The sequence below is a fragment of the Coturnix japonica genome, chromosome 4 (genome assembly GCF_001577835.2).
Source record: "Coturnix japonica isolate 7356 chromosome 4, Coturnix japonica 2.1, whole genome shotgun sequence".
NCBI lineage: Eukaryota > Metazoa > Chordata > Aves > Galliformes > Phasianidae > Coturnix > Coturnix japonica.
The window spans coordinates 60220088-60231814 of NC_029519.1; the positions used below are offsets into that span (position 1 = coordinate 60220088).

The 11727-nt window shown below is 36.0% G+C and overlaps 1 protein-coding gene across 3 annotated transcripts in view; it reads left to right on the top strand.

Moving 5' to 3' along the window:
* Window positions 1–11727, top strand: part of CORIN (corin, serine peptidase) — a 118162-nt gene that overhangs the window by 103358 nt on the left and 3077 nt on the right. For all 3 annotated transcript variants that reach the window (XM_015862236.2, XM_015862237.2, XM_015862238.2), the window contains 5 exons: window positions 4703–4825; window positions 6156–6205; window positions 7734–7908; window positions 10542–10813; window positions 11157–11290. In XM_015862236.2, the coding sequence (XP_015717722.1) occupies window positions 4703–4825; window positions 6156–6205; window positions 7734–7908; window positions 10542–10813; window positions 11157–11290 (754 nt within the window). The remainder of the gene's footprint in view (window positions 1–4702; window positions 4826–6155; window positions 6206–7733; window positions 7909–10541; window positions 10814–11156; window positions 11291–11727) is intronic.

The following is an 11727-nucleotide window of genomic DNA, read 5'->3' on the forward strand; positions in this document are numbered from 1 at the left end:
AATCAAAACACCAAATGCTTCTGTTCTATCCACAGTAGAAGGATTACATTCAGCTTCCGAATGTAACCTATTTTATTGTCTCAAAGAATAAACGTGGTGTTCGGGAAATCAAATACCATGCACAGTAAAGTATTGGAATTTGGTGTGTGAATTCTAGGTGTGTGAATCTAGAAGGATTTCTAGATCCTCTAAACAGAGCATATAATATGTTTGACCTACCTTGAATATATTCACATTGTCCAGTGGGTTCTCTTAAATCTTACAGGTTTAACAATTTGAGATTTATTTAGATGACATTTATTTTATTAGGGACAAAAACAAATAACTATTAAGTAAGATTTACTGAAAATAACATTACAGATTGTAGTTGATGTAGAAGAATTTGTTTCAGTGATTTTAAGTGATAATAAATCTTAATATGCAGTTATTCAGAGAATTTATGTGGTATATTACAGGCTGTTTATACTTGATAGTTTGCCTTATCTGTCATATACATAAGTATATTATAATACATAAAGTTATTTGGGGAGGACTTTATTGAAGAAATTCCAACTTAATAATTCCTTTCAAACAATGAGAACTACTTCAAAACAACATTAGTAATATAGTCATATAATATTTTTATCCTTCGTGATTGGATAATTTTCTTTCCTTAAGTGAGAATGTATTTGTAACTAGTGATGTCTAAAAAAAATTATGTGAATACTGTCAATCAAAGAGAGCTTATTCCACTGGTTGAACATAAATACTTTTCCCAAACTGTGTTAAGTCCAAGTTTGTAAAAATGATGTTGAATTTTTTTTTCCTTGTTTTTATTTTTTTCCTCCAGGGCTTTCAAATCAAATTTGCTGAGTTTAAAAGTACACAGCTATTAAATCTATACAGACAGGAAACAGATGCTGTTTTAGCTCTGAAATTAGGATTAATTTGTTTTACATTAGTGCCCATACACATGTTATTCATTACCTTCTGGCATAACACAAGGCTTCCTTTTTCAAGCCTGTTGTCACATGAGTCGGAAAACAATGGAATTGTAGAAGTGGAACACAGAAATGTTACTGTTACTTTGAAGAGAGAAGGAATCCAGTTTTGGATTACAGTTCATTCTAAAGTTTGGAGCTTTTGAGATAATTGGCATAATAGTATAGAAAAAACAAGGTATTAAACCATTCTGTTGTACAGAAGTATTCTACGTTATTTTTAATCATGAGCAAGATATTAACTTTGTAAGTTAAAATTAGTCTCTGCTTTCTGCTGGTTTTTAATTATTATTTAATATACAAGTCATGATGTTCTTCAAATCTCACTGTAAACTCTACTGTAAATTCTGTCCGTTGAGCATAGCGATCAGCAGTTAGCAGGATGGAATGTTTTGAAACATTTTTTTTTTTTTTTCTTTTTAAACATTTCCATTGTTCGTGTAATGAAATGATCACAAATATTACTTGTTCCCACTGCAAGCACCTTTTTAATGCATAAAGCAGACTGGATTTTAGTTTTCTTATGAAGTTAAAATTAAATAAAACACCCAAAAGCTACCGACAAACCTCAACCAAACGTTATGTTTTTAAGATGGCAAAGACTAAAGAATAGGGCTAGAATAAGAAAAGAGCAGGTTATAAACTACTAGCTGGGTTTGTTGAAATTCATCCTAGAGCATTTAAGATACAAAAGTATGGTGGATCTGTTTGCCAGACTGTAGCCAGTAGTTTTGTGAAGTTATGGGAGAATGGCTTTATAAGGCTGAAAAGTGTCAAATGTCATTAAGAAGGGGGAAAATAGAAAGAAGAAAAATTCTTGCTTGTTTGCCTTGCTTCAGTTATCAACAAAGAATTACAAAAGTATAATATAAGATCTTAATGATAGTCAGCCTGTATTTATCCATAAGGAGTCATGTCAGATTCCTATAATTTCTTTCCTCGGGGAAGGAGGTACAGGAGTTTTTATTTCTTTATTTTAGAGGTCTCAGTCCCATGTCATTGCTGAAAACATTGCAGAATACCTCATGAAAATCTGAGTGAAATACGTAGATGTCTTCTACCACTCATGTTAGTATTTTAAACCACTCAGACGTACAGGGGAAAAGATCATAAGACGTTATTTGTAGTTCATAGAGCACTGCAGGCTCCCCAGAGTGTATTCACTGAGTGTTGTCTCTGAGTGGTTGAAAGCTCAGAAGTTTTATCACCGTTTTTTCTGTATAAAGATTTATCATGGATATTCAGTGCCAAAATGAAACAATCAGTTAAGTTTCTGTGAACTAGACCACAACAGACTGTTAGAACCTCTTTAGTCTTAAAATGACTTTTTATATATTTCGGTACTCAAATGGTTCCATCAAAATACCGCAAGATGTTAGAAAGTTACATAGATTCAGGTGGGATTTGTGAATTGTTTTGAAAGTTTGGTGGAGAATCTGGTTCAAAAATCACCACTGTCAAGTTGGCATTGAACTGGCCCTTAGCTTTATCATGACAAGTTTAGACAAAGCTGGTTCCTCCTGCACTTCCTTGTGTGGCAGTGTCACAAGCTCCTAGATAATTTGGAAGCCATCTGCAGGACACACTTTAGTTTCTTAAGCTGAGGGGCCCCAAAAAGCCATACTACATAAATATGCTTTCAATCCAAAAATATGGTTTCAATTTTGCTTTTTGTTGCAGTGTAGGTAATAATAAAAGCATTAGTCTAAAATCAACACCAAGTTTCTGAACAAAGCTGTTCTGTTCTGTTGTATGAAAACAAAATGAGAGGGGGAGAAAATTTTGCATGGAGCCTTCTGAAAATGTGTCATAAAAAGATTCCTTGCTTGGCTTGCCTTAAAACATGAGTGATATTAGATATGGCCACACATGAGTTTTGTGTAGGTTGATTCAGTTTAGATTAAGTTTAGAAGGCCGTTGAATCAACATTTTGAAAGATAAGTAAGTTCAACCCCAAAGACGTAGATTGATAACTTAATTTGTAGCTATATCCTTATTTTGTCCTGAATAGTTCATTGATAACTTAAAGAACATCGTTGGAGTCTGTAAGGAACTCAGTAAAACAAAATTTTCCTATAAAGAAATTAGATACTGTAAGTCGAAGTGGCACTATTGACTGAAATATACATCTTCCACTTCATCAGAGTTTATCCATGGAAGAATCCTATCCTACAGGGGTAGGATACGGCCATTACAAGAAATTCTAAAGACATAAATTAGGATATATTTGTTTTGAGCTGGTTTTGGTGAGTTCATCAGGCTGTGACCACCAAGGAAAAAACAACAGAGTCATAGTTTTATTTTTACTAAGTAAAACACATTGCATTAATAATTATAAAATTTCATACAGGCATCTTGAAGGTTGTTGTTCCTGATTTAGATTTGTGTCTGTGTTTAATAATGAATATAGCATCACGAGCTGTACTTCTAACAAAATAGTGTGGCATGAGGAATAATATAATTTTGGATCTACCAGATGATATGATATTTACACCTTTTGCACCCTTTTGAGTTATATACCCTATATATCAGACATTTTTTTCCCCCAATTATATAAAATATCAATGTACACAGTTATGAGGTGGTACAAGGCATTGCTCATAGAGGATTATAAGGCAGAAAATGTCAAGAGTAAAATAAGCTTGTGTATGTTTGGTGGGAAAGAGTGGGAAATATGAAAGTTCTGGACATGAAGAAAAGAGGGAGTTTTATGTATTTACCATAAGCCAGAAATAATGGAAAAAAGAAAATTGGTGCAAAAAGAGATTTCTCTAAATGAAGAAGCACAGAGTTTAAATCTATTTGGCTGCATATTCCTTGAAGTAGGTCATGGAATGATATTTGCTTAACATGTCCAGGGAAGGTTCTGAAAAATAAGTAATGAAACAGGCAAGACCCAAAGCTGGGGCCTCAGTGTAGTTAATTCTGCCAATGCTGAGAACATTTCCAGGTGGTTTCACTGAAAACCTTACTGTAAAACATAATTCTTTGATCTTTGTTCATGTGATCAGCTGGGTAAAGGATGTCACAATTCTGTAAATGTTTTAAAACAGATACAGGTAATATTGAAAATAAAACAACCCAGACTTAAAGACAACTAATTATCTAGCTGGCTTCAGTAGGTACTGTCATGAGAGACATAAGTTCAGAGGCTTCACAGTTTTATCTGAACTGTTTCGTTTCCACAAGCTAGTATTGAGAATTTGGTCCATGACCAGTGGTCAGGGGAAAAGTCCCTGAAAGCTCTTCTCAGTGATGGGGATCGATGGCTAATCATGGATATTTCTGAGCTGGAAAGCTGTAGAGACATTTCATTTTTTGTCTTCTAAGGAATTGAGATTTACTATAACAACAGTTCCTTCAGTGGTTTGAGTTTGTCAAGCTGCAGTGGAAGTTAAGATCTATTTGTTGTGTTTTTGGAGTCAGGAAAATGTAGAAACAATATTTCAGTTTATGCAGTGCAGTGAACGCCACCAAAAAGCTTTTGCTGTTCCTTGTTCTAATTCTAGCTCTTGACAGAAAATACAGTGTTAGTGACAGTGGTATGTTAACTGGCCTGGCGTCTTGGGGTGATATAATTTCCCAGCAATGACTCTGCTACATATGGCTTTGATACAACATTATGCTCAATATTCATATAGCAAACAGGAGGTCTCTTCGCTTTCATAATTGTAACATAGCAAGCTAATAAGAAGTCTATGAATGTCTTTTATTTGTTTCAGAGGGCCATCTAAAACAAAAATTGTATTAGAAGATGGAGAAATGCAGCATCAAAAGTGGCTGAATCTGCACTCAGACTGGAAGAGTAAGAATGCTTCCACTTTACATGCACTTCTAGTGAAAGGGTAAGTAAGAGGTAAGGGAGATTTGTTACACTGCTGTGGTTAGTCAACATGTTTGGAGACCATAGATTTTTCCAGTAAGCTTCCTTAGAAGTTTCTCTGACCTTAGATAGTAGTATATTCCTTTTATTTAGCTCTACTAAACATGTAGCTGGTAATGGGAAGCCAGTCTTCAGTCATGGCTGAAACATTTAAACTGTGATTTTGAGACTTAAGAGCCAACTAACTTACTTTCAGCACTTAGGACAAAACTGTGGAAGAGCATTCAAATCCATCTTCAAAAAGCAGGTTCTGTGTTTTCCCTTTCCTCTTTCTAATGCCCAGAAGGAGTTTTCTGAGCACCCATCTTCCACAGAATACTCCTCCATTTCACAAGAAAAATGCAGAGCTGAGGTAAATTATATGTGTGAAGAAGCAGATCTGAGGAATGCACCTAGATTCTGTTCAGATTCATTATTGTCTGTAGAAAAGCTTTTCTGAAATGACTGAAGTAAAAATGAACTAAAATGAAAGGGAAACATACTACTGCAGGGCAGAAGAAGCACAGAACTGAAGTGTTGGAAAGCAGAAGTAGGCAGTTGCAGAAGCAGCCTTTTTCTACTGAAGAGGTTAGCTCACTTACTCAGATTACAGCCTCCAAAGAGTAACCAGAGGAACAGCTAATCTGTGTATACAGTCTAATTCTGCTCCATTTCTGCATCTGAAAAGCACTTGCATGGGATGGATTAATAAGATGTGGAAACAAAAATGTAGTCAGCTAAGCAACAGCGTTCTTGGTTTTGACGAGCATCTCCCTTTGACAAAGAACTACTTTTTTTGCTCTCACATCTGAAAATTTCCAAAAGGGTTTGTTTTTCTTAATGTGCACTTTTGTGATCCTCCTGGGTTTTCATCAAAATACCACATCTTTGGGGTCAAAGATTTTCATCAAATATGTTTCAAAGAAATTCCCAGCCTTCAACTGCAAGGATGGGGAAAGCAGCACATCTCTGTGCTTTCAGGCGCCGTAAATTAAGACTTGAGAGACGGTACACCCCAGCCAACCTCAGAGCTGGATCAGTGCCCATAGAGCAAGGTTGCCTGCAAAATGTGTAGCACCTGCTCATGAAATGCATTGTAAAGCTGAACTAATATTTTAAATTGTTGCAACCAGACACTGGAAGCCATTCATGATCTGGCATAAGAAGCTCCTTGTGTTTTTTTATATGGTTTGGGGAACTTTCAACAGCTGTGGGTTCACAGCAGTGGGTACCATACGTATGCTGATATACAAACTGCCAAAAATCACACCAACTAGTTGAGACTTTCAGTATGTTCTTTTTCCAATATTCAGGCAGATGTGCCGAAGCAGAAGCAAAGTGGCTCTCCTTTGCACTAAAGAAGGTAAGAGAAGTGCATGCTTCTGTGAAAACAAAGGTATTTTTAAAGACATGTTAAATGTACTTCAACAAATTCAGTTGTTTACTGTCATTTAGTTCTGACTAAATAACTTCTAGTAGCTCTGACTACTTGACTTCTGCAACCTCCAATTATGCATTGCCTCTTTTTCCCCTGTGCTTTATTAAATTTTAACATCTTTTCTTATTTTGAACTATGAGGTTCTCTATAGTAGTAGCCCGATCTGCTCTTGCAAAATGAATTTTGTCAGCAGTAATGTCCTAAAAATTAATTTGAAAAAACATCTTCCTGAAAACATTATTTCTGACCAGAGAGGTTAATAGGTGACATACCTGGAAGCTGAATCTGTGAATGTCAAGGGGACAGAAGAACCTAAATTATAAAACTACAGACCAAACCTGGAGGCACAGTGGATCGTACAATATTATGTGGTTTCAAAAACACAGAAATCCTTCATCTTGAATAGTAAAATGTTGTGCAAACAAGGAGGGCTTTGCTGAAGAACACATACATTATGAATTTCTTGACATGGGAAAAATTAATCACAAAGTATAACCTAAATTTGGGAAAGTAATAAAAATATTTATTACTTTTACCCAGCCTGAAAAAGGTATTTACTTCTGACATATTTTGCTTTAAGAACACATAATGCTCCTTGCCTTCTGTTGTTACTTAGGTGAACACAGAAAGAATTACAAGATACAAATCTTATTTATTACTATACCACAGATATCTGCAATGTCAGCATACCTTCCCCTGGGATGTGAATTGCGGAAACCGGTGGTGTTCTTTCATTCTCTGAATCACACTGAGCATAAACAAGATAAATAATAACAGTCTGTCATCTTACTAATCCAGAATCTAAAGTAAAACAAAAGTGAAGGGCAAACTAATTTGGGTAACTCCTATCTGCCCGGCAGATAGGAATCTGGTATAATTTACAGTGTAAGTCTGTTTATAAAGTGGAATGGGTAGAGTATTGGAAAACCTTGAACTCTGCAAATATTTCCTTTAGTAATTTCCAAGAGCAAAGCAAGCTTTGTGCCTTGCAGCTAAGTAAACAGTTTGATGTGCACCTCACACCTGGCTTAAGCAAGTGCTTATTATTGCTGGCCTGATTTTTCCTGAAACATTCATTATGGATAGCACAAGTAGCAGAAAGACATTGTTAGCTGACAGAAAGACAGTGATATGAAACCAAGAATCCTTCCCAAGGGCAGCCAGTAACTCTTTTCAAGATAATCATCTTTCCCAGCTTAGCTAGGTTAATAATTAGTCTGAACAGGTCAAAATTAATCTCAGGAGAGCAAATCCCTTCATAGAAAAAGAGGGATAAAAATGGCTCAATGTGTTTAATATTAACGCGTGGTTATTGATGACTTCAGTTACAGTATTGTTCTGAGTAATTTCATGACTCTGTTAACATTGTTCTGTGACCAGTTTTTCTTCCAGGTCTTGCATGCTCTGTGTTTGTGGTAACAAATAATTCACTACTGCATCTGTTTCTCACTAGATTGTGGCCATCGCCCCGCTGCTCGCATGAACAAAAGAATCCTTGGTGGCAGGACCAGTCGCCCAGGCCGATGGCCATGGCAGTGCTCTCTGCAGAGCGAGCCAAGTGGACACATATGTGGCTGTGTTTTGATTGCAAAGAGATGGGTCTTAACAGTGGCACACTGCTTTGAAGGGTGAGAGGAGCTCAGTTTTACTATTCATGTACAAATTAGTTGTCACTTTCACATGAGAATTACAAAGTGCTCCCTTCAATGCCAATCGTATTGGCAGCAGGTCAGTTTCTGTTCTGTTTGCAGAACAGAAGGAGCCTGCTTTTAGAGACAATCACAAAGGGTAAATGGTGTGAAACAATATCTGGTTAGGTTTTGACATTCTTTATTATGAATCATTGTCTCTGTTGTTGAAAGCTAAAGGAAGATGTCCTGACTTTCGGCAGGAAACCAAAAGAAAAAGAAGACCAAAATTATAAACCGATAGGTCTCACACAATGCCATAGATTTAAACAAAACAAAACAAAACAAACAAACAAAAACATTCTGGGCAACAGCATAGAAATGACCCTGGAAAAATGCTGTGGCCATTAAAAAATATAGTATGTTAAAAAACATAAGTATTTAATCATAATGTAATTGATGTACTGAAGTTCACTGCCTTGTCTGATTATAAACAATGGCTTCATTATCATTGTCAATCAGTAGAAAGTCAATATTAACCACTAAGTGCTTCATGGTCTATGAGGTCCCATGGTGGAGACAATGGAGGGCAGAGAAGGTTTGTATAACTTCTGAATTGTCTTAGTCATTGTCAGCTTTCTGATGAAACCAGTTTTCTTTATAAAGAATTTGGATGAAAGTGCATTACATCATTGGTTTTGTCTTGCTCTGAAGTTACTTGTATTTTTAAAGATAATTGAAATATATGTTTTCTGCGGTAGTCAGCAAATTATTTTATTCAGCAATAATTTGTTTCTTTTTTTTTTTTTCTGAAACACTGAATCCTTTGGATTTTTTTTCTTTTTATGTGGCTCTTGATGTTAACAGATGTGTGGACAGAACACTAAGAAGTGTGGCTAAATGTAGTAGGTCAAGTTTGTGGCTGGACTTGATTTTGAAGGTATTTTCCACCTTAGTTAATTATATGTTTGAAGTAAAAAGTCTTTTTCACATTTGTATTCCAAATGCTCTAAAGTAGAAAACACCAAGGCAAGGAGTTTTTTAAAGTGCTAAGAGACTGGTTTATTAATTCCTTGAGTTCCAACCCTCACGAGACTGTGATACTGTGAGTTATATGGAGAACCTTCTCTTCTGCCTCTCTGATGAAATTAAGGATATGTTTCCTAGGCCTTGAAATCTTTACATTCTTTGAGTATTGTTTCCTACAGCAACAGTAAAGTCATTCCAAATACCACAAAGATTTCTTTAAATTTACTAAGCCAACCAGTTAAGAAATTAAAGCATATTTTAAAGTGTTCTGGTGCATTAAGTAAAAAACATTTTGAAAAGTCTGGGATCCAAAATATAAAGACAATATCAGTAATGCAGTAGGCAACATTAATGTCACAAACATTTGTAGAGATTATAAATGGAAAGGAGCTACATTAAGCAGAGTCATTTGCTTGTTTTACTGGCCCCTACTGTTTTGTCCAGATCTGTTTGAAATACTGTATACCAAAGCATCCATGACATTTAAAGTTTTTTTACTCAATAGTAGGGTAATACTTTCTGGCTGAGACTTCTCATTGCTCCGAGCAATGTTCTTTTTCAATGCTCGTAAAAACAATAGGATATTCCTACCACTTGAACTTGAAACATCTTGAAAAAACACAAATTAATTACAATTGTAAAAAGACAGTTTTAGTCTGAAATACCAGAATTCTCAAGGAATTCAGATAAAAATAGTCTTTATTTAACAACCAGATCTCTTTCAAAATTTTAGAAATAACAATTCTGTTGAATACTGTTAATAAGCTGAAATTTTACGCTTTAATTCACATTGCTATAGAAAAGCTTCGATTTCTTCAAAGGAACTTAGTTCCATGGATCTATCTCAATTATTCTGAAAAAGTGACTTTTTTGAGGGTCTTAGAATCACAGATTTATTAGGAATCCATGCCTTATTCTCAGTTACAATCAAGAGATTACAACATCTAAGCCTTTAATGAGATCTGTGTTTTTTATGTCTTCAGAAACCCTAGTTCAGTCCACTCATTTGCACCATACCCTTCACTTTTTGTGATCAGGGGTATTTGAAAAAAAAAACACTTGTAAACAATTGTGTACAATTCAAAGTAAATCAATGTCTGATCTTAGGCTTAGGGAGTATGCTTGTCACACACTGGATGGCTAATAAATAAGAGACTTTTCACATGACCATCATAAAAGATTTAATTTCCTTAACTGAATTGCATCTGTGAGATTCCTTTGGGGTTTCAGCTTGAGCTACTGCTGTGAGCATCATACTGATGCACAGTACTGTCACTCCTAGAGAAATGAGTTCATTCTCAGCAAGTGAGCACTTAAGGACTTGGGCAGGATCCAGGGGATGGTTTTGAGATTCTGGGGCATTTAATACAGCAAGTAATAGGTGGTGATATACCTTCTGAGCTAGAAGATTTTTTTAGTGGCAGGTGGGAAGGGGGTGGAAAGCATTGTCTTTTGTTGATCAGTAATGATGCCTAAGCATTTCTATCATGTACACAGCTTTGCAAAGAGCAGTATGCAAAAAGTCAGGGAGAATAATAACCTCAGGTTTTTAAATTAAAAAGAACTTGAGTTAAATTTTCCAATTTCCTGTTTGTTCCTAAAAGGAGAGAAAATGCAGCTGTCTGGAAAGTAGTGTTTGGGATAAGCAATCTTGATCATCCATCAAGCTTCATGCAGACCCGACTGGTGAAGTCCATCATCTTGCATCCACGCTACAACAGGGCAGTTGTAGACTATGATATCAGCATTGTACAACTAGATGAAGATATCAATGAAACGAGCTACGTAAGACCTGTCTGCTTGCCCAGCAAGGAACAGTTGGTACAGCCAGATACCTACTGCTACATCACAGGCTGGGGACACATGGGCAACAAAAGTAAGAGGAATACTTACTTTCAGGAAACTTAGAAAAGCATGTTAAGCACCTACTGGGTTAATCAAATAAGTGATCCCACTACAAAGTTTTATCCATTTTTATATTAATGCTGGACTTGATTCATAGAATCTTGAATTGCAGGAGTTGGAAGATACCTCAAGAGATCAGTGAGTCCAGTCCCCCTATCACAGGCTCCCTATAATAGCTTGCATGCATATATATACACACATATATAAAGTAGTATTTAGATCTATCTAAAGCAAATATTCATCATGCCTCAAAGATCCATCACAGATAAATATTTGCATGTCCATGTGTTTTAATGCTTATTTCTGTTTTTCAGTGCCTTTTAAGCTGCAAGAAGGAGAAGTGCGCATCATTTCCTTAGAGCAATGCCAGTCGTACTTTGACATAAAGACTATTACCAGCAGGATGCTGTGCGCAGGCTATGAGTCTGGCACTGTGGACTCTTGCATGGTAGGTCTATCGCTAACGAGAATCTCACAGCTAGACATGCTTCTAGACATCAAAGTTCTATGACATTTATTAGTTTCAGCATACTTCATCTAGCATAGAAATGACTACAATCTCTTGACATGTTTTAACCCAATGGAGTGCAACCAGTAGGTGTCCGTTTGACCTGGGGGGTTGACTGGATCATTCTCAGCAGTCTCTTTCATCCTCAGTGACTCTGGCACTATGAAACTGAAATCAACTGCAGTTTATGGTTACGAAATGCTGACATTCTGAGGTTTTATCTGTACTAGTTAACCACTAGACTAACTTTTAAAGTAACTATAAGCCATTTGTAGGTACTTTTTTGTACAGTTGCAAAAGGGAACAAATATGGGTAACCGACACATAGTTGAGCAGAGCAGTCAGTCTTTACAGCTGAGCTCCTTATTAAAGACAAA